General features: G+C 40.0%; 2 protein-coding genes across 2 annotated transcripts in view; one reads left to right on the top strand and one right to left on the bottom strand.

The window, feature by feature from the left end:
• Positions 1 to 27,622, top strand: part of zc3h15 (zinc finger CCCH-type containing 15) — a 454,134-nt gene that overhangs the window by 305,081 nt on the left and 121,431 nt on the right. The window lies entirely within an intron of this gene.
• LOC135250706 (titin-like) overlaps positions 1,283 to 27,622 on the bottom strand; it is an 87,842-nt gene continuing 61,502 nt past the window's right edge. The window contains exons 77-109 of the mRNA XM_064327298.1: positions 27,309 to 27,605; positions 26,611 to 27,198; positions 25,670 to 25,972; positions 25,270 to 25,566; positions 24,897 to 25,184; positions 24,446 to 24,745; positions 24,061 to 24,363; positions 23,669 to 23,974; positions 21,804 to 23,570; positions 21,401 to 21,694; positions 21,016 to 21,297; positions 20,614 to 20,913; positions 18,428 to 20,494; positions 18,039 to 18,341; positions 17,642 to 17,947; positions 17,256 to 17,546; positions 16,854 to 17,153; positions 16,465 to 16,770; positions 16,075 to 16,377; positions 15,459 to 15,740; positions 14,759 to 15,352; positions 14,369 to 14,656; positions 13,974 to 14,273; positions 13,575 to 13,877; positions 12,831 to 13,133; positions 12,122 to 12,706; positions 11,726 to 12,031; positions 11,307 to 11,606; positions 10,628 to 11,203; positions 10,208 to 10,513; positions 9,501 to 10,094; positions 2,740 to 8,883; positions 1,283 to 2,628 (exon numbers count right to left, since the gene is read on the bottom strand). Coding sequence (XP_064183368.1) covers positions 2,330 to 2,628; positions 2,740 to 8,883; positions 9,501 to 10,094; positions 10,208 to 10,513; positions 10,628 to 11,203; positions 11,307 to 11,606; positions 11,726 to 12,031; positions 12,122 to 12,706; positions 12,831 to 13,133; positions 13,575 to 13,877; positions 13,974 to 14,273; positions 14,369 to 14,656; positions 14,759 to 15,352; positions 15,459 to 15,740; positions 16,075 to 16,377; positions 16,465 to 16,770; positions 16,854 to 17,153; positions 17,256 to 17,546; positions 17,642 to 17,947; positions 18,039 to 18,341; positions 18,428 to 20,494; positions 20,614 to 20,913; positions 21,016 to 21,297; positions 21,401 to 21,694; positions 21,804 to 23,570; positions 23,669 to 23,974; positions 24,061 to 24,363; positions 24,446 to 24,745; positions 24,897 to 25,184; positions 25,270 to 25,566; positions 25,670 to 25,972; positions 26,611 to 27,198; positions 27,309 to 27,605 — 20,381 coding nt within the window. The 3' untranslated portion in view covers positions 1,283 to 2,329. The remainder of the gene's footprint in view (positions 2,629 to 2,739; positions 8,884 to 9,500; positions 10,095 to 10,207; positions 10,514 to 10,627; positions 11,204 to 11,306; positions 11,607 to 11,725; positions 12,032 to 12,121; positions 12,707 to 12,830; positions 13,134 to 13,574; positions 13,878 to 13,973; positions 14,274 to 14,368; positions 14,657 to 14,758; positions 15,353 to 15,458; positions 15,741 to 16,074; positions 16,378 to 16,464; positions 16,771 to 16,853; positions 17,154 to 17,255; positions 17,547 to 17,641; positions 17,948 to 18,038; positions 18,342 to 18,427; positions 20,495 to 20,613; positions 20,914 to 21,015; positions 21,298 to 21,400; positions 21,695 to 21,803; positions 23,571 to 23,668; positions 23,975 to 24,060; positions 24,364 to 24,445; positions 24,746 to 24,896; positions 25,185 to 25,269; positions 25,567 to 25,669; positions 25,973 to 26,610; positions 27,199 to 27,308; positions 27,606 to 27,622) is intronic.

Genomic DNA, 27,622 nt, shown 5'->3' with positions numbered 1-27,622 from the left:
TAATTAATACAGAAATGTTAATATTGTTCTTTTGATGCAATCCAGGGCTCACAAAAAGCCATATTAAGTTCTTAAAACAAAGAATAAAACAATGTGCAAGGACATCATAGTTGTAGAAAACATTATATAGCTATATGGTAAGGCTCAGGAACTGCACACTTCTGTAGGGTGTGGGGGGTGGTGGAGGGGGATATGGCCTGCTTTCTGCTGCCCTCAGAGTGTGAATGCGGGGGAGGGAAGGGGTGCTGACAAAAACAGAAGGCAGTATATTTGAAATGTGTCCTATCAGTAAAGTCTTGTCAGCCAGAATTTATCGTACCAACTTATACTTCGTCATGTACTGCAAACATGATCCAAATATTGTCCATAGCAACTTTGGTGTGTATTGGATGTAAGGGTACATCATCAATAATGATTTGAACATTGCAATTTTGAAGTGTTACTGTAGATCCACCTCAGGTGGTAGGCGCACAAAATGTGATTCACATGATCTACATGGCTCCCTTTACAAGTTGTATATTTCCAAAATTTGAATAGCAGCCATTTTTTCTAAACTGTAATTATAGTCCTGTGGCCATATTTTCATAAATCAAAATTTCACAATGACGTGCTGTAGATCACACATGCCAAATTTAATGAGAATCAGGCAAACATTTGAAAAGGTGTGTTTTTCAAAAAATTGAAATTGGTGGAAAATTAAATATGGCAAATACTATAGGTTCTATGATGTTATTTGTTCAGAATGAGGAGATAGACACGTGGAAAAAAATTACCTCAGATTTGGTCAATGTTGCAATTTTGCAGATGGCAATGTAGCACCACCTAGACTTTCAGTTCTGTGGATGTCATGCATAATAAATTGACAGCCATACTGAGCATGCCTGCCAAAATGAGTTTTTGCACATAGGAAAAGGGTGAAAATGTAGTGAGAGACAGAATAAAAATAATAATAACAAAAAGTAAAAACAATAGGGGCCCTTTACACCCTTGGTGCTTGGCCTCCTAACTATACTACCAAAAGAAAGCCAACCCCCTTCCAGTTTTCCTACCTGGAAATGTGAGATTTAAAAGGTTAGGCCTCTTATAATATGCACAACAGTGGTATTCTATATATGTATGACAAAAGAAAATCAAATAATTTCTTAATTCTTATTTATGGTATTCATGTTGCCTGCTTTTTATTAATATAAATTATATTATGTTTCATTACTTCTGATTGTGAACTTTGGAAAAAAACTGTTTAAGGGAAAAAAGCCCAATTATTCAATGAAATCTACAGACATTTTTAGGTTCTTAAATCATGCTTTATTAAATCAGTAATTAATAAATTTCAAGGAGGCTGCATATATAGGTAATCCTACAGTTATAATTTCAATAAAACCAAAGTGTAGGGCATGCAATTAATGCATTTGTTTCTTTAGCACAGCAGGTGTTGTCACTGTGGTACACATACTTTACTGCAGCCCAGACTACTGACAAGGTGAAATCCTAAATCTAACACACAGACACACTCAAACACAATGCACCCAAGCAGGCCTCCGAGAAGTGGCACTGTTTCTGCAAAGAAGTACTTGAATGACTTACAGAACATAATGGCCAGGTGATGTTATTTTTTAAGAAATCCAATTCAAGCAGTCCTTTGCCAGCAATAGTGCACATAAAATAAATAGTTGCCAAAGTGCAGGCCGCTCGCACTTTGAGCATGTCAATAAAATAGTAGTATGACATAGTCAGTCTGAACACAAGGCCTAGTTGTGCTGCTTACATGAGGGTAAATGCAAACAGCACTCAAGGTCTTATGCTCATGTAACAATTCATATGAGTATGGTAATATTAATGCACATACAAATGTACAGTGCATAACATTGTCTCTCAAATATAGTAAAACTTCAACAGGGAGCCTCTCTACCTGTTGAGGCAATCTTAAGACTTCAACTTATTGTTGAGGCACATAGTTTTGTTTCAGGTTTTTCAGGGTATTCGTTTCATGTGAAACTTTCTCCTGATAAACATTTAGTTCCATTAGTTTCAGTTAATATTGTCTCAAATAACAATGCATACATTTTCCATAACCGGTAAATTCGGCTATATACATTATGTACATGTCACAGAAAAATGGATCAAAAATCCTAAGTCATAATTATCCAATATGGCACATTTTATAACAACTTTTAGACTTTAGTCTAGTTTGGCATAAATTAATGTCAAGTTTGGTATAAAAATAGTTCATATTTACAAGAACAGAACTCTGTCTCTATTATGTAGAGTATTTTAGCAAATAAAAAGGCACTGAAGGAGGGAAAGGGGAAGGATATCAATTATAATTTTTTTACATTAACCGAATGCTGATGTTAACCGTTGCAGTATCAGATCCCAGCTCATTGGAAAGTTTGAGAGTATAGAGTCCAGCATCATTTTCTTTGACATTGGTGATTATGAGGGTTGTGAGGTCCTCTGTGGTCTCAATGTGGAACCGATCACTTTCCCCTTCACCAGGCAGTTTTCTCCCCATGCGTGTCCACTCAATATCTGGCTTTGGCTCCCCAGAGAAAGCACAGGCTACTGTAAGAACTTTTCCTTTCTCAATGCTGATGTCTTCAGGGAGAGCTTCAATTTTTGGTGGTGTACCTTTAGGAAGTAAAAGAATTATGAAACTAGTTATACTAAACTGAATTTAGGCTTAGTATCACACTATATTTACAACAGTAAAATGTGAATATTATTTCAAGTGATTGTTACCTTGAATACGGTGAGTAATGCCTCTCATAGAAGACCCCTCGATTTGTGAATGACTTGACATTTCCATCATACTACTGCTGCTGGAACTCATGCTTAATAATGACTCAGATGTAATGGAAGACATACTAGCTGCAGACATGCTTGAAAATTTTACTTCACTTGTACTGGAGCTGCTGAAGGAGGCTTCTTGTACTGAGGAAGTCATGTGGGCTGAAGAGAAACTTTCATGCATGCTGCTGGTAGCTGCACTTTTCTCCATATGCACCATTTTGGCAGATTCTTTAGCCAGAGTAGTAAGGACATCTTCCTGAACCTTTTCCTTTTTTGCAGTTTGTTCAGTTTTTGTATGGGAGGCCGACTGCATTGCCAGTTTTTGGATGGCTGTCTTTGTCTCCAGGAAAGTTGTAATCTTTTCAAAAATTGTTTGATAGACTTGGCCAACAAATGAAAATGATGTTCTTGAGACCCCACCTTCTGAAATGATTTCACAGGAATATTCACCCTGGTCTTTCTGACTTAGTTCCTGGATAATGAGACTGCATGTGCCATCAGCAGCACTATGGAGAGTACGATGACTACTCTGTGTAAGTTTTGTTCCATCCTTGTACCATACTACTTCTTTCACTCTGCTTTCAGCCACACAGAACATCTTCACTTTATCTTCACAGGCTTCCACCTTGAGGTGATGAACAATCTTTGGGGGCATATCCACTTTCTGAGGAGTGGGTGACTTGATCGGTGGTGGAGATTTAACCCGCTGGGGGGAGGCTACTGGTTCAGGAGACTTAATTCTCCTCGGAGATTTGATTCCCTCAGGTGACTTGATGCGAGGTTCTGGGGACATAGGACTTGTGACCTCTGGAGATTTCACTCTGGGCACTGGAGATTTCACTCTGGGCTCTGGAGATTTTACTCTGGGCTCTGGAGATTTCACTCTGGGTTCAGGAGATTTGAGCTCTGGAGATTTAACTTTGGGTTCAGGAGACTTAATCTCTGGAGATTTCACTCTGGGTTCAGGAGATTTCACTTTGGGTTCAGGAGATTTCACTTTGGGTTCAGGAGACTTAATCTCTGGAGATCTCCCTCTGGGCTCTGGAGATTTCACTTTGGGTTCAGGAGACTTCAGCTCTGGAGATTTCACTGTGGGTTCCGGAGACTTCAGCTCTGGAGATTTCACTGTGGGTTCAGGAGACTTAATCTCTGGAGATTTCCCTCTGGGCTCTGGAGATTTCACTTTTGGTTCAGGAGACTTCATCTCTGGAGATTTCACTGTGGGTTCAGGAGACTTAATCTCTGGAGATTTCACTCTGGGTTCAGGAGATTTAACCGTTGGTGGTGGGGTTTCTGGCTCAGGAGACTTAACTGTCTTGACATGAGGTTCTGGTGACTTTGTAGTTGTAACCTCTGGAGATTTCACCTTTGGCTCTGGAGACTTTATGCTTGGTGGTGAAGTAATGACTTTCTCTTTTGGTGTTGCTTTGCGGATGGATAAGATGAACTGTGCCTCTTGTTTGCCCTCACAATTCTCTACAACTACTATGTAGCTTCCTTCATCAGTTGACTCAACAGAAGAAATTGCAAAAGTAGACTTGTACTGCGTGGTAGTTACAAGGTGCCGATGGGAAGAAACAACTTCTTTTCCTTCATGCATCCAAGTAACACTGGGGGCTGGCTCACCGTCAATGTCACATGCAAACCTGGCAGACTCGCCTTCTGATACTGTAAGAGACTGTGGCTTTGAAAGTATTCTGGCTGGTAGAGTAGTCTTCACTTTCTTATGCACAGTTACTTCCTCAACTGTGGCTTCTAAAGCCTCCACTTTTTTCTCAGATGATGCATATTTTTCATAAACAGCAGCTTCATGTGTTTCAGTCAGCTTTGATTTAGTTTCTTGAACTACTAAGCGTGTTTCAGATGAAGAAGCTCTCTTGTAGGAAGACACATGGTAAAAATCAGTTTTTGTTATGTCAGGAACAAATGGTGAAGGAACATCCTCATCTTTACGACGAGAGGAAAATGTGGAATACTCTCCTCGTGAAACATCCAGAGTGGCATAGTCAGAAGCTTCTCCCTTGGAGTTCATGCAGAGAACACGGTATGTCCCACTATCCTCTGCCTGGCAGTCAATAATCTGGAGAGTCAAAACTCCACTCATATTTATAAAACGATATTTGCTACTCTCTTGAATATGCTCACCATTATGGAACCATCTGATTTCAGCTTCTGGCTTTGATTGGACATTGAGGGTGAATTTAGTATTTTGACCACATGGCACACGGTGGGAGCGCATTCGCACAGTTATGCGTGGGGAATGATCAAGACTAAAAGGCTGCTGAGACACAACCTCATATTTCCTTTCAGATTTCAGAGCAGCTTTTCTTGCCTCATATCTGGCCATGATATCAAATCTTGCAGATCTCTCAAATCTTGAGGATGACCTGGAGGATCTCTCTGTGGAAATGGGACTAGGGGAACGGGGACGTGTTCTCTCAGGGGTTGGTGATCTCCTCTCCACAGCTTCATCCTCAGCTTCTGAAGTACGGAATACTCGTGGTTTTCTTATTAGTTCAGAAACAGGGCGCATCAATTCAATATAGGTGGGAGACAGTGATCTCCTCCTTCTCAAGTAATGGGAAACAGAGGAAGATGCGACACGGCGTTGTTCAGTTGTTTTCATTACTTCTTCAGATGATGAAACACGCATCTCTTTTTCTTTTCTTGAGACTTGTGTTTTCTCAGCTTCATCATATGTCATCTGTATTGGTGATAGTTGGCGTAGAGAATCTAATTCAAAACAGATAGGGCAGTGTCTAGGAGGGGAAGCAGAGAAGCCAAGCTCAAGCTCTTCCTCAAGCTGAAGCTTTTCTTCTTCAGATCTCTTCATTGACAAGTAGTCCTCTACAGAAATGAGCAGATCTTCATCTGAGAGATCACCCAGGGACCTTCTTCGCACTCTATAAGAGGCCTCAGATTCAGAAGGTGTATGATGCCGGGCTGGTCTTACCGTTTCTAGATCATCTAGAGAAATCTTTGGAATGCGCCATCTTGGCTTATATTGATCAGTGATTCTTGGAAGAGGCACAACATAAAACTGTTCCCACCTGGACAAACGAATGCGCTTTTGTCGCCTTTGTACAATCCTCTGCATACGCTCTGGCATTTCATACTGATCACGAAGTTTCTTGTACCATTTCATTTCAGACAATGGCACAAAATGTTTGATGTCCATGTCTTCCCCAAGAGCACCTGCAGCATGTTTAGATGGTTCTGGAATTTCATATGGCATTCGAATTCTCTTTTCTTCCACCCTAATTTTCTTTACCTCCTTTTCTTCTTCAATGTCAAATTCACCTTGCACATTCTTAGTGCTTACTGCTGGCATGTACAGAATTGAAGCTTCTCTCAAAGCCTCTTGTGCCACAAGGTTAAGTGAAGTAACTTCAGTGGATGAAAAGTGTTGAGCCAATTTATATGTCTTGTCAATTTGTTTCTGGACATATCTTTCTTTCTCTTCCTGACTCTTATACTCTCGCTTTGTATAGGTGACACGCTCAACCTTCAGTGTAGCTTGACAACTTGCTGATCCAGCTGAGTTGGTTGCAATGACTCTGTATGTGCCAGAATCTTCTGGAAGAGTTTCTCTGATATGCAAGACATGATAATCCACGTCTTCTTGAATAACTTCAACTTTCTGACTGAATACCAAAGGCTTACCATCTTTCTCCCACTTCAGGGTAGGTGCAGGTGTTCCCGACAACCTCAATTCAAAACGGGCACTCTGGCCTTCATTGCATTCTGCATTTGCAAGTAGGCGCTTGAACATTGGCCTCAGTGTGTCTTCGGTGATGGGGTGAGGTATAACAGTGAGGCGTGCCTTACAACTGTCTTCCCCAAATTTGTTATGAGCTACAACAGTATATTCTGCATCATCCTCTTGCTCAAGATTGTGAACGACAAGCTGATAAAGACCCTTGTCACTTATGAATGTGTATTTATTGTCGTTGTCCCCTGGTCTGATTCTTTGTCCAGATTTTAGCCAAATTACATTAGGTTCTGGGTGCACTGTTATGGTAACACCAAAGCGTACATCTTCACCAATATAAGCAGTCTGGTTGAATAGGGGCAAAGTAAATTCAGGTGGTCTCTGGAGTAGTCTTGTTGTATCTACTCTGCGTTTCACCTTCTTAACTGTTCTGCCCATAAAGTACTCACGATATGATCTGACTTCTTCCACAAAGAGCTCCGCATAGGCACTGTCTTCACCATATTCATTGACAACTTTGCATCTGTAGACACCATCATCTGAGCTATTAATGTCTTTGACATATATGATAGCCACTCCATCTGCGTAGCTTATTTCATACTTGTCACTTGCTTGAAGTTGTCTAACTCCACAGTACCAAGTTACCTCTGTGCTGCTGTCATAGTTCTCAATGTTGCAGACAAATTTGACATGTCCACCTTCTTCAGCAACACCATGCATGATCTGTCCGGCTTTTACACCATATGCAGATGGTGCAATCTTTACCTTTCCAATTGAGACACCTCGCTGACTTCTATATGCACCACCATAAGCAATGCGAGCTGAAGAAATGACAAAATTCCATTCTTTCTTCATCAAGGTCTGGTAGTACCGTCTGTGTCTCAAGGTCTTTATGACTTTGGTGCTGAGATGTTCAGTTTTCAACTTCAGCCAAGGATGTTCCAATGCTTCAGCAGCAGTCATACGATGTTTGCGATCTTTCATTAGAAGTCGGTCCACAAAGTCCATAGCTTCAAGACTAATGTCCTTGAATGCTTCACTGTCAAAGCTGTATTCCGCACTTGAAATTTTCTCAATCATTTTCTGGTTAGACTCAGCTGCAAATGGATTCAATCCACTGAGAAGCACATATGCTAATACACCGACTGACCACATGTCAGTAACTGTGCTGACCATATCATGCTGATGGATTTCAGGTGCACAATATTCAGGTGCAGTGAACTGAATTCTTATGTTTTCTCCAGGTGTCAAGTGTCTAGACTGGCCCATCTCAATGATCTTGATGTTTGTGCTTTTTCTTGTAGAGTATACTATGTTGTCAGGCTTGATATCAAAATGAGCAAAGCCCTTACTGTGCAAAAACTTCAGAGCCTCACACACCTGTTTTATGTACCTCACAATTTCAAATTCAGTGAGCTCAAAATTGGCCGTTCCAAGACGTTCAAATATGTCTACACCTGAGATGAACTCATAGATCAAGGCAAATTCTTCACGACTCTCAAAGTATTCATGAAGATATAACAGGTTCTTGTGTCGACCCACATTGAGTGCTGCAATTTCTCTATTCACCAGTTCCTGATCAGAACCTTTCACTTTAATTAATTTGGCCATGAATGTCTTTTTGGAGCTCTTTTCGATACAGCGGTGAACAATACCAAAATGTGAATGTGAAAGCTCTTCACACATTGTGTACTTGGCCGACAGATTCTTGATGTTTGAAAACAGTGCTTCCTCAGTTGTGATTTGTCTTGTTTCATCAACTTCCTCATCATAATTTCGGATTATGGATTTATCCTGCTTCATTGACACAGGCTCAGTTGGTTGTGATGCTTCACTCTGTCCATGCTGGTTTTCAGCAATAACACGGAACTGGTATTTTGTCTTTCCATACAGATTAATTACAGTGTATTGAGTTGCCTGGGTCTGAGCAACACGTATCCATCTATCAGAAGTGGTGGGACACTTTTCCACAATATAGTTAGTGATTTGACTCCCACCATCATTAGCAGGGGCACTCCAATTGAGAGTGATGGAATCTCTGGATGTATCACTGACTTTGATATCTTTTGGTGGATCAGGTACATCTGCAACCTCAAGTTCAACTGTCTGTTGGTCAGCACCAAATCTGTTTTTGGCATGGATTATATAGAAACCACTATCTTTCCTCTGAACTCCATGAGGGAAGACAAGTGATGTGAAGGATCTTGTGATAATCACTTGATGGTATCCACTGTTGTCAATGATTTCTTGTCCTTTCTGCCATGTGATTACTGGATCAGGCTTGCCACTAAAGGGAATCTTGATGCTAACCACTTCACCACGAAGGGCATGCACAGCCCCCATGCCTTGCAGATGTTTTGGCAGGTGAATCTTGGCAGGAACTGGAAAATACAGAAAAAATATATGATTATACTCTCTGTGCATCACTGGGGGAAAAGCATAACAAATAGAATACAATAATTATGGGCATGCTACAAGGATGTGCACTTTGCAATTCTAAATTTGAAATAATTGTACCATTTGTAGGAACCAAAACTACACCGTGCTTTTTGTTTATTCAGGCTAGATTTAAAAGAAATTGTAAATGCAATGGTCTGCTGATGAATAATACCATCAATTATCAGTTGTCTTACATTGATATGAAAACAACCTAATTTGATAATTTTACATGAGCTGCAAACAACTTTTGAGCTCATTTGAATATATTTTTGGTAAAATATTTGTATGATTTTCTTTGAATCTTTATAATTTCTAAAATAATAAATGAAACACAGTGTATTAAAAATGTAACAATTTTGTATCTTGACGTTTCATGCCAATTATAAACATGAAAGAATCCAGTAACTAGCACTTACATTACCAATTAGTTCATTTTTTGGGTCCTGCTAAGTTATATTCCCAGAAAGTGAGAAGAATTGTTTTGTTGTTGCACATGCAAAATGTACACATACTGGGCCTAATTTCTATATACTTTAATTTGTTTAGCTTGATGGCTTACCTTCAACATCCAGTGTGACAGTTGTTGAAATAGATCCCCCCTGGTTTGTAGCCCTGATTTGGTAGACTGTAGCATCCTCCTCATCAGCAGCAGAGATGACAAGTTGATAATAACCACCTTTGAATTCCTGCACTCTGATTTTCTGTCCATCAGGAAGAATTTCTTTGCCACGCTTGTACCATTTGACCACAGGCTTGGGATACCCAGTTACCTTGCAAACAAAAGTAGCGTTGTTCCTGTATTTTACACTCATGTCTCTCAGTTCTTCCTTAAAGCTAGGAGGACGAATTGCTGCATCTGATTTTGGAATAACAGGTTCTGATATTTCACTCCATTCACTCTCTCCAGCCTGATTTTCACACTTGACACGGAATTCATATTCAAACCCTTCAATAAGGCCTGTCACCGTGTACACTGGCTCAGGTATTTCATGAGTTGTTACTGCAATCCATTTGTTCTGTTTCTTCTCTCGCTTCTCAAGGTAATATTTTTTTATCTTTGCACCTCCATCACTTGTAGGTGGCTTCCATGACACAATACAGGAATCTGTTGTTACACCAGTAACAACAGGTTGATGGGGAACTCCAGGCTTTTCTGTAAAAACACAAATGTGAATTTGTTATTGTCTAATTTCAAAATTATGATTTTTCAAAAATCTTCTTCATTAATGTGTGCATGTCTTCATTAAATTAATGAGAAGAACTTACCAAATGGACTCTTAATAATGACAACAGAAGGAATCTCCAGTGGCTCACTGATGCCATATTGGTTTTGTGCAGAAACACGGAAGTAATATCCAGCACTTTCAATGAGATTTGGAACTCTACAAGATGTACCAGAGATTGATGATGATACCAGATTGTATTTCTCGCCTTCCTTTGCTTCACGCTTCTCCACTATGTAGTTTGTTATCATTGATCCACCGTCATCTTTTGGTGATTTCCAGCTGATGATCACAGAGCTCTTCAATACAGTATCAACAACAATTGGTCCTTCGGGAATAGCAGGTTTATCTGAAAAAAAGCACAAATATCAATGAAATCACATCCTTTTTCTGTTACAAAACACATTTTATATGGATTTTGTTGACTTTATTAAGCCCATTATTGTTTTGCAGAAGGTTTTACCTTGAATTTCAACATTAAGTACAGTGTCAACAGTGCCAAATATGTTGCTGATTTGGACTTTATATTTTCCTGCGTTTGTCTTGCGCTGCACATTCCTGACGACTAGATGGGTATAACTCTCAGTGTTTTCAATGATGACACCGTCAGATGGTTTTAGTGGTTTTTTGCCATAGAACCACATGATCTGTGGTATTGGACGTCCTATATATACAACATGTAGACGCAGGCTTGTACCACATCCTGCATAATATTTTTCTTTCAGTGGAAATCCTGGGTGGAACTGAGGGGCAGCCTGCAAAAAGAGCTTGCCACTGGTCTCTATTTCTCCAGCGTCATTGATTGCTCTGCATGTGTAAAGACCTTCATCTTCCTGTTCATCTGTGGCCACAGTCAGTGAATGGTTGCGACCATCAGAACTCATCTTGTATTTACGGCTTTGGATCAGTTCCTTGCCAAATCTGGACCATTTGATGTCAGGAAGTGGTCTGCCAATTATCTGGCATTTCAGTGTGCCTGAATCTCCAAGTTTAGTGGTCACATCTTGCATTTCTTCCTTCAGACTTGGTGCTTCTCCAACTGTTAAAAGCATAAGACATGTGGTTGTGGTCATTAGATAATTAAAAAGTTTTTAGAAAATAACATAAAATATCACAGTAACTTTCACAGTAAATGTACGTACCACTCAATTTGGTTTTAATACCCATAGCTGTTCTACGTGGCCTGCTGAGTCCAGATTCATTTTCAGCAAACACTCTAAATTCATATTCAGTTGCCTCCATAAGACCACCCATGGTAAACTGTCTGTCCTTTGAACGCTCCTTGATGCATTTCTTCCAGGCACTTTCACCAGATTGCCTATACTCAATCCAGTATCCCAGGATCTCCTTTCCACCATCACAAACTGGTCGATCCCAGTGAATGGTGATGCAGTCTTTGGTGATGGAGATTATATCAATCTCACCCGGCTGGCTTGGTTTGTCTTAAAAAAGAGATGCAATAGTCAAATTGAATAGGCTTTCATTTAGAGTAGACATACCTAATGAAATACCAAGATGAAAACCTAATACTTTGTTTTCCAGGAGGCTGCAATTTACTTACCAAATGGATCCTTGCATACAATGGAATCAGACGCAGGTCCAGGCTCACTCTGACCAATGTCATTTTGGGCGATTATACGGAACTGATATTCTGCATCAGGTATGAGTCCAGTTATAGTGTACATTGTAGTGGTTATATGAGTTTTGTTGTGACGTACCCACTTTTCAGTAGATACCTCTCTACGATCAACATAATAGCCAGTAACACGAGAACCTCCATCATCTCTAGGTCTGGACCAAGACAGAGCAACAGTATTCTTTGTGACATCCATAATTTCTGGTGGATTGCTGGGAGGTTCTGGTGGACCTGTTGTAACAGAATAACAACAGATAGTTTATTGTCACCCATGTGATATAATTATTAAATATTTGTATTAGCCAGTGAAAATATACTCACAGAGAGGTGTCTTGGGTATGACGGTTTCATCTGATTTCAAAGATCTGCTAAAGCCGAACTGGTTTTCAGCTGTCACCTTAAAGTGGTACTCAACATTTTCCTTCAGTCCTTTGACAACCATTGAAGTGTCAACAACCCTTGCATCAACAGTGTACCAGGCTGCCTTAGGAACTTCTCGCCTCTCAATCATGTATCCAAGAATGTCAGAGCCACCATCATCTGAAGGAGCTCTCCAACTCACTCTTACAGAGCGAGCCTGGATGTCATCAAATTCAAGTGGACCTTCCGGCGGATCTGGCCGTCCAATGACTTTAACTTTAATGTATACAGCCTTCTTGCCACACTTGTTCTCAAGCACAAGGTCATAGGTACCAGTATCATCTCTGTGAGCTTCCTTGATCACAAGCTCAGTGAGATCATCACCCGTTGCAATCATGGCTCTGTGAGAAATATCACGACCATCTTTTGTCCATTTACAGGTGGGAATTGGTTTTCCCTTGATAGGCACAGAGAGTTTTATGACGCCACCTTGTCTGACAACTAAGCCTTGGTGGTATATTTCATCAAGCTCATAATCAGGATAGCCTGGAGAAAGAATATAAATTGTTAAGCTATACCTTAATGGGAAGATAGAATGCAATCTCTCAGTAATTTTGGTGATAAACTGATTTAATAACAAAATTAGTTGGAATTTTAAATAACTCCTTACCAAGCATTTCTGTAACTTTTACTGCTCCTGGGATTTCAGCAGGTTCACCAGGTCCACCAGCATTGCATGCCATTACACGGAACCTGTATTCAGCTCCCTGAGGCATATGTGTCAGAGTGTATTCACAAATCTTTGTTGGTGTTGTGTTACATTTTGTCCATTCAACTTGATCAATCTTCTGCATCTCAATCAGGTAACCTATGATTCTAGAACCACCCTCTTCCTCAGGGGGACTCCAAGCCAGTGACACAGATGTCCGTGTGGTATCTGAAACTCTTGGTTTCTGTGGTGGACCAGGGGGTTCTATACAAATGGAAAAAGGCATTTTTTAGTTAAACTATAATTCCACACTTAAACTTAACAGCTTATAACATGTTCTTTCACTTTACGTTAAGTCGCACTAATACCTATGTAAGTGCACTATAACTACAGAGCTAGGTATGACTGTGCACATTGTTATATAGTGACACTGCAACATTTCAATGTATCTTTAGTACTTTTAATGTTTTAAGTGGGTATTATGATTTTTGTGAAAAAGTAATAAGTAATAAGTAATACTTCCAGGTAAGTTCCTGATACTGTCAAAAAAACCCAGAACAGGTACAGAAACAAGTACAATTTGGCAATGTGTACATATGCAGCAGTTACACAGTACTAACCACAGTAACTACTGTGTGAATGCACAAGTATTATGGATACTTATAAAGAGGAACCTAACATTTGAATCACAAGAGTGGTACGTACCAATGGGATCCATTGCCACTGCTGGTTTAGAAGCCGCGCTAGGTTTGCCACAGCCTCTAGAGTTGATTGCAGTTACTCTAAACTCATATTCAAGACCCTCAATCAAACCAGTTGATCGATATCTCATCATTGTTACTGGATTCTTATTAATGCGCACCCATCTATCAGATTTTACTTCCTTGCGCTCAATGATATATCCAGACACGTGGGAACCACCATCTTCCTCTGGTGGAGTCCATGTGAGTGTCATTCCTTCATGTGACATGTCAAACACATCAGGTCTACCTGGTGCCCCAGGTGTGGCTGTAAAAAGAAACAAAAATAGTTATTCCTCCCACCGTTTCCATGTAAAAAAAAGACAAACTTGAAAAACTCCAAACTTGTTGTAGGATCACTTACTCTTTGCACTCTTGCACTCCACAACTTCAGACTGCAAGAATAATCCAATGCCAAAGCGATTTGTTGCAGCAACGCGGAACACATATTCATTTCCCTCAGTCAATCTGGTGAACTTAAATGTGGGTCTGGTGACAGATTCTGATACAGGGAGCCATCCTGTTTGGTGAGCATCACGTTGTTCAACAATGTAACCACTGATGTTAGCACCTCCATCTTTTTCTGGTGGATTCCAGCTGACAGTGACAGATGTTGCTTCAACTTCATCAATTCTTAATGGTCCAACAGGCACACCAGGTTTATCTAATTAGGGAAATAATATACAGTTAGTGATTTCAATACATTTTTTTGCACACAAATTTTTTTGAACGTGATTTCGGTAGATTATCATATCTCACCAAGAATGATGACTTTAATCATTTCTGTTGCAGTTCCTGCGATATTCTTCGCCTCAAGGGTATAGTTGCCTGTGTCATCAATTGTGGTTTCACGCACAGTTAACTTGGTGTATTTCCCAGTGGTCTCTACCTTGACCCGATCAAGTTCTTTTATCATTGCACCACCAAAGTACCAAGAGCAAACTGGAGGAGGTTTTCCAATGACTGGAATGTGGAGTTCAATTGGTCTTCCAGCTGGTACACTGACAGTCTTCTGTGGTATACCAGCCAGGTCAATCTGAGGCAAAACTGTGAAATAGAATAAAATATGATATAATAAATAATACGCATTTAGCATAATTTCGTATACGCATAATTTTAATAATCATTATGGTAAAATAATGTAAATACCTCTGTGCTCTTGAATAGTTACAGGTGACACAATCTCTCTGGCTTCACTTACTCCCCTGCTGTTCTCAGCTTTAATTCTGAAGAGATATTGCTCTGACTCATTCAGAGAAGCAATAGTGTGTTCAAATACTGTTGTTTTCAATGTGGCCACTGTCATCCACCTGTCTGTTCCAAATTTGCATGCTTCAATGGTGTAGCCAGTAAGTCTGCTTCCACCATCATGAAGTGGTTTTTCCCATCTCAAGGTTACTGTTGACTTGGTTGTATCAACAACTTCCAAATTCTGGGGAATCATAGGAACTTCACAAGCCAGCAGTGCATCACTTGTTTCACAAGGCTCACCAACACCATAAATGTTTTCTGGTAATACCCTGAAGAAGTACAGAGCCCCTTGTTCTAGACCAGTGATTCTGTACAATGTCTTATTGCATTTAGATGTCACTCTTTTGTAGGATTTCATGGCTGCTTCACGTTGTTCGATGATGTAGTTGTTTACAGGTGCTCCTCCATCAACACTAGGGACATCCCATGTAATTACAACAGATTCATTCGTATAGTCCTTAATCTTTATTGAACCAGGAGGTCCAGGAGTATCTGAAATCATGAAATTTAAATCAGAATTACATAAAATTCTTAGAGAAGACATGTCATTACAGAAGGTAACCAAAATGTTGACATATATGCATCAGCTGTTCCCTACCATAAACCTTGACAAGAATCGTAGCAGACTTCTTGCCAGATGGATTCTCTGCCTCAATTGTATATTTTCCTGCATCGTAGCGGTGTACTTTTTCAACTGTCAGAGTTGTGTAGCCGTCAGTTGTATCAATATATCCACGGCTCAGTAGATCTACCCCAGGTTTACTCCAGGTTACAAGTGGAGTAGGTCTTCCAGTTACAGCAACAAAGAGACGAAGAGAACCGCCAGCTCGCAAGCAGACAGTCTTCTTCAGGTCATCAGCAAGCTCAAGGTCAGGTATTTCTGGTTGAAAAACAAATGTTTTATTTTATCAGTTCAAAACTGTGATGACAATTAGTCATTGTAGCAGGTTGGGTGTCTTTTAAAAGGAAGAGTGATTTAAAAAATATGTTTTCATATTACTAATAGTTACAGTTTCAAATATATTCAAATTCAAGTATATTCAAATAATACCATGTAATTATCAATAATTTAGATTTTGACCGTATTCTCTCTCTTTTTCTCAATGAACAACATTAACAACAGATTTGAAGATCAATGACGCATAACAAAGCACTGCTGTTGAAATAAGTTTCTGTAACATACAGACAATATATAAAAAAGGTTCACAACTCACCAATTCTTTCTATTGGTTCAGTTTCTGGGCAGGGCTCACTGAATTCACCCATGCCGTTGGCATTAACTGCAGCTACTCTGAAGCAATACTTCTTGTTGCTTGTAAGGCCACCTGCAACGTACTCTGTGGTCTTCAAGTGCTTTTGATGGGCCCGGAACCATTGCTCAGTTCCCTCCTCTAGCATCTCAACAATATATCCAATCACATCAGCTCCACCATCATACATTGGTCTTGTCCATGCCAGGCTAATGCTGTGCTTGGTAGTATCTATCACACGAGGAACTGAGGGGGGAGCGGGAGTATCTGGAACAGAGAAAGGAAAAGTTGAAGGAAATACCAATGGATGTGTTATGATTCAAATTGACAGTAGCCTTAAAATCAGTGACTCACATGTTGGATCTCTACAGAAGGCATATTGGGATGCTTCACTTGGTTGACTGTTCCCAGCTGCATTTGTAGCCGTTACACGGAACTGGTAATCACTGCCTTCCAGAAGACCAGTGATCTTAAGTCTTGTGTCATATATGGTGTAATCTTTGTTTACTCTCGTCCATCGTACACTCTTCTTTTCACGTTTATCTACTAGGTAAGTTTTTATTTCACTTCCACCATCACTCTCAGGCATCAGCCATTCAATAATGACATGTTCCTTAGCTACAGCAATGATTTCAGGTGCTCCAGGAGGTGATGGGATAGCTGAAATAGAACAAGAACAATAATGTAATGGGCCCTTTTTCACCACAATAAATAACTGTTCAAATGACAGATATCATACTTACTGTATGCATTTCTGGCAATAACAGGCTCAGACTCTAATGGCACGCCAGGTCCGTACTTGTTCACACCTCTTACACGGAAGATGTACTCATTGTTTTTTATCAGCCTGGTAGCAACACAAGAAAGTGTCTTGCACTCAGGTTCAACTACTGCCCAGTTGAGTCTGCTCGTTTCTCGTCTCTCAACAATGTAGTGAGAGACTGGATCTCCACCATCCTCCAGAGGTATTTTCCAAGACACGGTGCATTTTTCCTCTGTCACTCTAGTGATTTTGATCTTGTCATCACAAGGTCCGGGTGTATCTGAAAGTTGAAAGTATCATCAATATGTCTCATCAATATGTTTTACAAATTACATATTTAGAATAGTTTTGTCAGATATTGGACAATTACTTATACACTTACCAAGTACTTTAACATTGACAGAAGCTGTCTTGACTCCACTGGCATTCTTTACCGTCAGGATGTACCTTCCAGAGTCATTTCTATCACAGTACTTGATAATAGCCATAGCACGTGTGCTGGTGTATTGCAGAGAGTATTTCTCACCAAGCTCTAATTCTTTATCACCTTTGGCCCAGAAAACATTTGGTTCGGGTTTGCCACCAACAGCTGCATCAAGAACAAGGTCTGACCCAGCTCTAATAGTGATAGTTTCTCCAAGAAGTGTGGTATCAAGTTCTGCTTTTGGAGGACCTGTAACGTAGAGTATACATTAAAGGTTTACATTCAAAATAAAATGTGACATAGATACGAGGAACAAGGAACGATGAAATTAATCATAATCTTACTGTATTCATCCTTGCATGTGACAGGTCCTGTTGATTCAGAAGGCATACTGTGTACTCCAGCTCCATTTTTGGCAATGACACGAAACTCATACACATCACCTTCACTCAGTGAAGTTATCGTAAAATAATTCTCTGTGACAGTTGCGTAGTTGCACTTCAGCCAGCGACCTTGATCATCATCACTGAATAGCTTGCGCTCAACTATATATCCCACAATCGTACTGCCACCATCATTGAATGGTACAGACCATGTGATTGATACTGATGTTTTTGTCACATCTGTTACTTCTGGTTTACCAGGGGGGTCTGAATACGGAAAGAAAACAGAATATTTATTCAAGTAGCTGCAAAAGAAATTTAACAAATACAGGCTTCATAATAAGAATTTATCACTCACCAACTGGATTCTGAGCCACCATTGATCTGGAAGCTTCACTGGCTTTGCTCAAGCCAGCAATATTCATTGCATAAACTCTGAATTGGTACTCAAGGCCTGGTATGAGTGTAGATACTTTGTAGTGGCACTCAATGCATGGGATCTTGTTCTCTCTCACCCATAAGATGGTATTCCTCTCTTTCTTCTCAATCCAGTACCCAGTGATCTGACTGCCCCCATCGTGATATGGAGGCTCCCACCGAATACCCATTGCATTTGCGCTAACAAAGATTACATCTGGGCGTGTTGGTGAACCTGGTGGAACTGTAATTAAAAGTATCAGAGACGCATTAAGTATGTACATTTTACCCTAGAGGCAAAAAACATACAGTCAAGTACAGTTAACTTACCGAATGGATGCTCTGCAACAACAGATTGAGATTCAATGGATTTGCTCACGCCAAATCTGTTTTCAGCACGAACACGGAACGTGTATTCCATATATTTGGTCAAATGTGTGACTTTAATTGTTGTGCGTTTTACGCTGGAGTTCACAACTTGCCAAGTGGCTGAGCCAGATTCACGTTTCTCCACAATGTAGTTGGTGACCTCAGTTCCACCATCGTCTTCTGGTTCAGCCCATGTTAACACACAGGACTCAGATGAGACTGATGAAATTGCAACCGGTCCAGTTGGTGCACCAGGTCTGCCAACAACGTTGACTGTTACAGTGAATGTCTTGGCTCCTGCAATGTTTTCTAGGGTGAGGTAATATTTACCACTATCACCTCTCATGGAGTCTTTGACTGTCAAAGTGGTCCTCTCTACTGAGGTCATGATTGATACTCTGTCTGTTTCCTTAAGTTTCATCTCTTCCAGTTTCCATGTTACCTTAGGGGCAGGCCTGCCACTAATGGGAATATCAATAGTAAAAGCATTGCCAATCTTGCATTTAATGAGCTGGTTGGTGATACCACTCAGATCTGCAGTTGGCTCAATACGAGGCTCTTTGATGATGACAGGGGCAAAGGTGTCTCTTGGTTCACTGAGGCCAGCATCATTCTTAGCTGTCACACGGAATTCATATTCTGTGTTCTCGAATAAGCCCTCAATGATCATGCTTAGGGACTTAGTCTGGCCACCAAGAACCCAGTGATCTGAGCTTGTTGCTTTAGTTTCAACAATGTATCCTGTGATGCGACTTCCACCATCATGTTCAGGTTTCAGCCAAGCCAGAGTGGCCGTAGAATTTGTGGTATCAATGACATCCAGTCTCTTTGGCGGAGCAGGTTCTTCAGTGGCAATGATAGCCTCTGACATCTCATAAGGTTCACCCTGGCCATACTGGTTTTCTGCAGTGACTCTGAAGCAGTATGCTACACCTACAGCAAGATTACTTACTCTCAGAATTTGACGAGTGCATTTGGCACTGACTTCCTGCCAACTAAGACGACTAGCCTCACGTTTCTCAACAATGTAATGATGAATACGGGCTCCTCCATCATTAGCAGGTGCATCCCACATCAAAGTCAGAGCTCCTCTGGTTACATCTTTGAAGGTAAGCGGACCTGGTGGTCCAGGTGTATCTAACACCTTTACAGTAAATGTAATTGATTTACGCCCACTGTTGTTCTCCAGCGATAAAGTGTATTTCCCTGCATCATACCTGGTACAGTTCTCAATGGTTAAGGTACTATTTGTTTCTGTAGTATTAATATCTACCATCACACCAAGCTCTCCATCGGCCTTAGTCCATGTAGCAAGTGGTGCTGGTTTTCCTTTGAAGGCAATTTGTAGACATACAGTACCTCCATTCTTCACAATGTGTGTCTGCTTGAAGGTTTCGTCAATATCAATCTCTGGTGACGTAAGTCTATCAACAGCTTGTACTGCATTGGGTAGCTCTGAAGCTTCTCCTTGTCCAGCAGCATTAACTGCAGAGACTCTGAATTTGTATTCTTCACCTGCTTCCAAGCCAGTTGCTGTGTATTTGGTGTGGAAGCAGGGTTCAATGTTAACTTTATGCCAATCTTCTAGTCTTGCCTTGCACATCTCAATGGTGTATCCAATTATCTCCATTCCACCATCAAATACAGGCTTTGTCCATTCCAAAGTAACAGATGATTTTGTGGAATCTGTAGCCTTCACCACAGTCGGGGCACTGGGGGGACTAGTTGGCTCTTTGCATTTGAAAAGTCTTGATGTACTGCTTGCTGGTCCTATTCCAGCAGCATTTTCAGCCATTACACGGAACTCATATTCATTTCCTTCTGTGAGATTTATTACTCTGTGTCTAATCTCAGTGATGGGCCTCTTTGATGATACCTTTACCCAATGTAAGCTCTTTTTCTCCCTTCTTTCTAGAATGTACTGTTTAATTTCATTTCCACCGTCTGATTTTGGTCGTGTCCAACAAAGTGTAATGCTGTCTCCAGTGACATGAGTGGAGTCTGGTGTCCCAGGAGCATCTGGCACAGCTGAAGAAACGAAAAACAAATGCATTTGTTTAAAGATATGGCCACTTTTAGTTGTTCCCTTTGAAACTTATAAATTAAATGTATAATAAAATATAAATGTCATACTGAGAGGGACTTACTAAACTGCATCTCTGCAACAATGGGATCAGAGTCCAGTGGTTTGCCAACACCAAATTTGTTAACAGCAGAAACACGGAACTGGTACTCATTGCCCTTGATAAGTTTTGTTGCATTAAAAGAGCAAGCTTCACATTTATCCATGACAAGTGCCCAGCTAATTCTGGAGGTTGCTCTTTTTTCAATCACATAATGGGTGATGGCAGAACATCCGTCATTATCAGGTGGATTCCACCAGAGAGTTACTTTCTCAGCTGAGATATTTGTGAAACGAATTGGTCCATCAGGTGGCCCAGGTGTATCTGCATGGAGAAATAATTTAAGTAAGTAAATAATATTACAATATACATGATATATTATTTAGAAAATTATATTATAGTATTTCACAGAATATAAATATGTACCATGAACTCTGACAAGAATATCCTCCTTCTTGGTTCCTGAGCTATTCTTAGCTTCCACACTATATATACCACGGTGATTACGGTTCACATCTCTGATGAACAGTGAACTTGATCCAATTGCTGTAGTGATGTCAATCATCATCTTCTTGTCTATTTCCTTCCCATCCTTAAACCATGTGACTTGAGGCACAGGCCGTCCTCTGACAATGGCATTAATGCTGACATTTTCTCCAGCTTTCACTGTTATACTTTGTTCCCCAATAAACTCAATGCTTGGAGAAACTAAAAAAGAAAAGAAAAGAGAAAACAATTTTTTACCGTTATTTGTTTTAATTATGTTCAGGGATAATTATGACAAACGTACACACTATACTCATATACTTACCACTTTCATCCCTAGTCATGATGTAGCCAGAGGACTGGGAAGGTGAACTAACTGTGCCGACTGCATTCCTGGCAATCACTCTGAATTCAAAGCGATCACCAGGAGCAAGTCCTGTCACTGTGTATTGGCATTCAGTAATATCAATGAAGTTGCATCTCAACCATTTGCCTCTTCCTTGGCGCCTCTCCACACTGTAAGCCACAATTTTGCTGCCTCCATCACGCTTAGGTGGATCCCATTTGAGTGAAACTGATTCTCTTGTCACATCAATGCAGTCAGGTATACCAGGTGGATCTAAATAGACATGGAAATGTTATTAGAGCAGACAATAAGTATCATTTAATATAAATATAAGATGGGATATAAAGTATTTGAACTTTAACAAGCTTAAATTAGAACTTACCAACTGGAGATATAGCCAGTGTGTATTTACTTGCTTCACTGACACAGCTTAAGCCAGCATTGTTCTGTGCATACACTCTGAATTGATATTCCAGTCCTTCAATGAGACCAGTGATTCTGTATTCTCTTGCAGAAATTACTGAGGAATTTACTTTTGTCCACAGAAGGCTGTTCCTGTCCTTCTTTTCAACATGGAAGCCAGTGATTGGTGAGCCACCATCAAAAGATGGCGCCTCCCACTGAATTGTCATGCCATCACTCGTGACATTGTAGACAACAGGCTTTCCTGGTGGACCTGGAGGTTTGTACTGGTGTTGGGCAACCACATCTTGTGAATTCAAAGGCTCACTCACTCCATATTTGTTTTCTGCACGTACTCTAAACTGGTATTCTGTTCCTTTATTTAAGTTAGGTATTTTGAAGGTTGTTCTTACTACACTTGAGCAAACAAGCTTCCATGCTGCTTGTGATGTTTCACGTTTCTCCACACTGTAACAAGTGATTTCTCCACCTCCATCATCAGTTGGTTCATTCCAAGATATTATTATACTCTGTGCTTTGATTTCATCAAATCGAATTGGTCCAGTTGGTTTTGAGGGTGGTCCAAGAGTTATGACTTTTATATCAAATGAATTTTTGCTGAGTTTGTTGTCAAGTGTCAATGTGTATTTCCCTGCATTATCTTTTCTTACATTTCTGATTGTAAGAGCAACTTTGTTTTCTGTTAACCAGAAACGTATCTGTTCATTTTCCTTCAGTTGTTCATCATCTTTCAACCACCGTATACTGGGTTTTGGTTTACCTTTGAATGGCAGCTCAATGTTTATATTTTGTCCAATTCTGGCAAAGATTTCACCTCCAGGGTAATCTGCAAGATTAGCTTCAGGTGGAATAAGTAAATCCATCACTGTGATAGGTCCCACTTGTGAGAAGTCACTCTGCCCCTTTTCATTCTTAGAATATACTCTGAAATCCATAACTGCAAATTCCTCAAGGTTTGTGACCTCGTATTGACAACGCTTGCAGGTACCAGCAAGTGTCCATGCTACTTCATCTTCATCTTTCTTCTGTATGACATAGTCTGTGATAGGACTGCCACCATCATAATCAGGCTTAGTCCACTGTAGTGTCACTGATGTATTAGTGGAGTCCTTCAGGGCAAGATCTTTAACTGGCCCAGGTGCTTCAGTGGCCCTTACAAGCTCTTCTGTTTCACATGGGTCACCAACACCATTTTCATTCTCAGCTGAAACCCGGAAGAAGTAGCCTACATCCTCAGACAGACCATCAATTTTATATGCTGTATTAGAACACTCATTAGTCACAATAGAATAAGATTTCTTTGTAGCATCCCTCTTTTCAATAATGTAATTTTTGATTTCTGAACCGCCATCAATAAGAGGTGCCTCCCAACTCAGAGTTAATTTCCCACGAGTCACATTCTTAATCAACAATTTCTGACAAGCAGATGGAGTGTCAAGCACTTTCACAGACACCGTGATTGTCTTTGGCTCCCCAACACCATTTTCAATCTCAAGAACATATTTTCCACTGTCATCACGAGTGACCTTTGGAATGACAAGAACTGTTGTAGATTCTGTGTTGCTAATGCTATATTTTGGATCATTGGCAATATTCTTGTCTCCCTTTCTCCAGGTGACATTTGGTGCCGGTCTACCCTTCAGTGGAATCATAACTGTCACATCCTTTCCTGCCTTCACCGTGTATTGAGTTTTCATGGTGACATCAAGATCAACATCAGCTTCCTCTGTAGAAATGAAAAGGGAAAGAATATCTGTAAGGTTAAGAATTCACCACTGAATTAAAAAATCTTGCGTTTTAAAAGAAGACAAGTTTCGTACTAACCTAGAATATCTTTAGCTTGTACAGGCTGAGCCATCTCAATTGGTCGTCCATGTCCAACACAGTTAACAGCAGATACACGGAAGAAATAGTAAACTCCAGGTTTGAGGTATGACACAACATACTCTGTTGTTCTCACTTCATCCTTGGAGCTAATCACTGTCCATTCACTTTCTCCAGAAATCCTCTCTTCAACAATGTAGCTAGTGATCTCACTGCCTCCATTATACACAGGTTTAACCCATCCAAGAGTGATAGAAGTTTTGGTTGAGTCAACAACTTTGAGTTTCGTTGGTTCACTTGGTGGATCTAAAATGTGAAAAAAAGTTAATTAAATCTATGAAAATAGAACAATCTCTTAATCAAGAATCCCTCAACAAAATAGTAACACTTACCAATAGGATCAGCTGCTTTGTAGAAGGCAGAAATGTCAGAGTATTCACCTTGTCCAGCCTTATTGATAGCACAAACACGATACTGATATTCATTTCCCTCTGTAAGATTACTGACTTTCTGTCTAGTGTCACGAATGGGATATTTGATGACCTTGAACCACCTGAGACTCTTCTTCTCACATTTTTCTAGGTAGTATCCATCAATATCACTACCGCCATCAATACCTGGTCTCTCCCAGACCACTGTCATTGTTGACTTTGTTATCATTGTAACCTCTGGCTTGCTGGGTTTGTCAGGAACAACTGTGAAAGTAAAGAACCAAAATGTTAGGGCTGTTAAACACTGCTGGAACAGAAAGCATTGCTATAGGTCTGTGTTCCTTACCAAATGCATTCCTGGCAATAACTGGCTCAGACTCCAAAGGATCTCCAACTCCATATTTGTTGACACCCCTGACACGGAAGATATATTCGTTGCCTTTGATCAGCCTCTGAACAGAAACTATGCATTCTTCCAGTTTTTCAGAAATGATGGACCATAATACTCTGCTTGTCTCCCGTTTTTCCACAATGTAGTGGGTGACCATAGCACCACCCTCATCAGCCGGAGAGTCCCACATTATGGTAATCTTGTCTGCTGTGACTGTCTTAAATTGAATGGCTCCAGCAGGAGGTCCAGGTTTGTCTGATGGTAAGAAAATATAAAAATGAATCAAATCAATAAAGCAAACTTCTCATAATCTTCTTTACATATTATTGAGCAAGTGTTTAAGTGTAAGTGAAATTTACCTAAATGTTTTATGTAATTTACATCAAATAAATTAGAAAATACACACCTAGAATTTGTACTCTAAAGGAAGCAGTTGCTGAGCCCAAAGAATTCTTGATTCTAATTTCATATAATCCAGAATTCAGACGAGTAGCATCCTTGATGAGAATGCAAGAGGCATCCCTCGTGTTCTCAATTGAGAGCTGACCATTGGATTTCAATTCCTTTCCATCTTTGTACCACTCAATTGTTGGAAGAGGCTTTGCAATAATTCCAACTCTCAGCTGAACAGCTTCTCCTGCCTTGAATTTTACCACATCCAAATACTCTTGAGGTAGCTGTATCTCAGGAGCCCCTGTAATACATTAAATAAAATTATATAGTGACAGAATACTGAAAATTATAATTATTTATTTAATTGAAAGAAAAGCATAACCTACCATATGTATCCACACAAGTGGCAGGCCCAGCAATAACAGATGGGTTGCTGATTGACCCAACTGCATTCTTTGCCATGACTCTAAATTCATAGCTTTGATCCTGGGTCAAGCCAGTAACTGTAAAATTTGTTTCTGCAATATTTGTTAGGTTTGCTTTGGTCCATCTGGCATTTGTTACATCTCGATATTCCACAATGTATCCAGTTATAGTGCTACCACCATCATATGGAGGCTTCTGCCAAGCGAGTGAGATAGAATTCTTTGTGATGTCAGAGACACGCAGGTTGACTGGAGGTTCTGAAAAACAGAGTTGAATTGCAGCATTAATAATAAGATACAATTTATAATGATGTGATGTAACAATTTGAAATAATTAAAGATGATAAAAAACACAAATTACCACATGAATCAATGGCAAGTACAGCATCAGATGTTTTGCTGACGGGGCCAATTCCAGCTGCATTTTCCGCTGCCACCTTGAACTCATAGATCAGGCCAGGAAAGATGTTTGTCACCTTGAAGTGTGTTGAGCGGATAACAGTTTTGTTAACCTTCTGCCACAAGATGCTGTTTCTATCCTTCATCTGTAAGTGGTATCCAAAAATATGGCTTCCTCCATCTGAAGTAGGCTCCTCCCAGCTTACAGCAATGCTCTCTCTTGTAACAGAAGTTATGCATGGTGCCGATGGAGGTCCAGGGATTGCTAAAAGAAAAAAAATGAAGAAAAAAACAATTAAGGCTGCATTCAATGGATTACTTTTACTGAATAATTTCTCTCAGTAATTGTTTAGTTTTCTGGACTAAAAATAACTGTAATAACTTGTACAAGTTAGAGGTTAATTAACAAACTAAACGGTTGTTTTTTCAGGTCATGGCAATGCGCAGTATTTGCTCATTATTTAGCTATACAGGCTAATGTTCTTTCTCCAAGCCAACAGGTATTTTAACAATGTAAAATCTGTATAGTCTGCACAGTTTAAATGTTTCTGCAGCTAATTGCTTAATGCAGTAGTCATTTGTGCTTTACTGTGCTTTTTGTGCTTGAGCAATATTCAATTACATGGAAATTAACCTCTAAATTCAAAGTATAAACTCTTACTTATGACATTAACTTTCTTAGAAAAATGTGATTGAAATGTTTTGTTTTCCATGGTCTGGTGTTATACCAAAGAAAACCAAAACAGCAAGAAAAATTGTAATATTAAATTGCAATACTTACAGAATTGCAATATTTACATTGGTACCTAAAAGCCGATTCCCATGCCTACTGCTACTGCAGGTTAATGTATCAGAAAACATGTATTAAAAAAAATAAAAAAAGAAGAAACACATATTACTTACTGTATGGTAATTTTACAGATACAGTTGGCGAATCAGTGTGTTCACTGATGCCAAAGCGATTTTCCGCCCTGATCCTGAACTGATATTCCTCCCCAGTTGTCAGTTTCATGATCTTTATTGTGCTCCTGGCAACTGCAGATGACACCTCTATCCAGTGAGCAGAAGTTGTTTCACGCTTCATTACAATGTAGTTGGTGATTGGGCTGCCACCATCATATAGAGGAGGGAACCATTTTAGGTTCACACTGTCTTCAGTGACATCACTGATTTCAACGGGACCAACAGGAGGCCCTGGTCTGTCCAGTACCACAATGTTCACAAATGACTTGGTAGTTCCACTTGTATTGGATGCAGTGATGTCATATCTGCCAGCATCAAGAGCAATACTCTCACAAAGGTTAATGATGAGGCCCACTGGTGTTACTTCAGAGTTGAATCTCATTGTAGATTTCACAGGCACATCATCTTTTGAAAGAGACACTTTTGGCAGAGGTTTTCCAGTAAGTGGGATCTCAAATTTTAGGTTTGATCCTGCTCTGACAAACACGGTATTGTGAGGGAAGTTCCTCATATCAATTTCCGGGGACTCTGTATGTAAAAGAAGGCAAAATAATGACATTGATTGATGATGTCAATAGCACAATGTTATATAAAATGAATTATACTTCATTTAACATCAGTAAAAAAATTCTGCTTACCTAGTTGATCTTTCACAACCACAGGCATAATCATTTCTTTGGGGTCACTGAGACCAGCATGGTTTTCAGCACGGACTCTGAAGAAATATTCAGCATTTTCCCTCAGGCCACTAACTAATTGATGGGTGGTTTTGACAACACCACACTTCACCCACTTCTGCTGACCCTTTTCAAGAGCTTCAACCAGATATCCAGTGACTCTGCTACCTCCATCATGTTCTGGTTTATTCCACGCCAATGTGACACTGTCCTTTGTTACATTTGTAACGCCAAACTTTGTAGGAGGACTTGGTTTTTCTGAAATAATAAAATAT

The sequence above is a fragment of the Anguilla rostrata genome, chromosome 3 (assembly GCF_018555375.3).
Source record: "Anguilla rostrata isolate EN2019 chromosome 3, ASM1855537v3, whole genome shotgun sequence".
NCBI lineage: Eukaryota > Metazoa > Chordata > Actinopteri > Anguilliformes > Anguillidae > Anguilla > Anguilla rostrata.
Note: the sequence above shows the minus strand (reverse complement) of the source record. Positions and strands in the feature narration are given on the sequence as shown.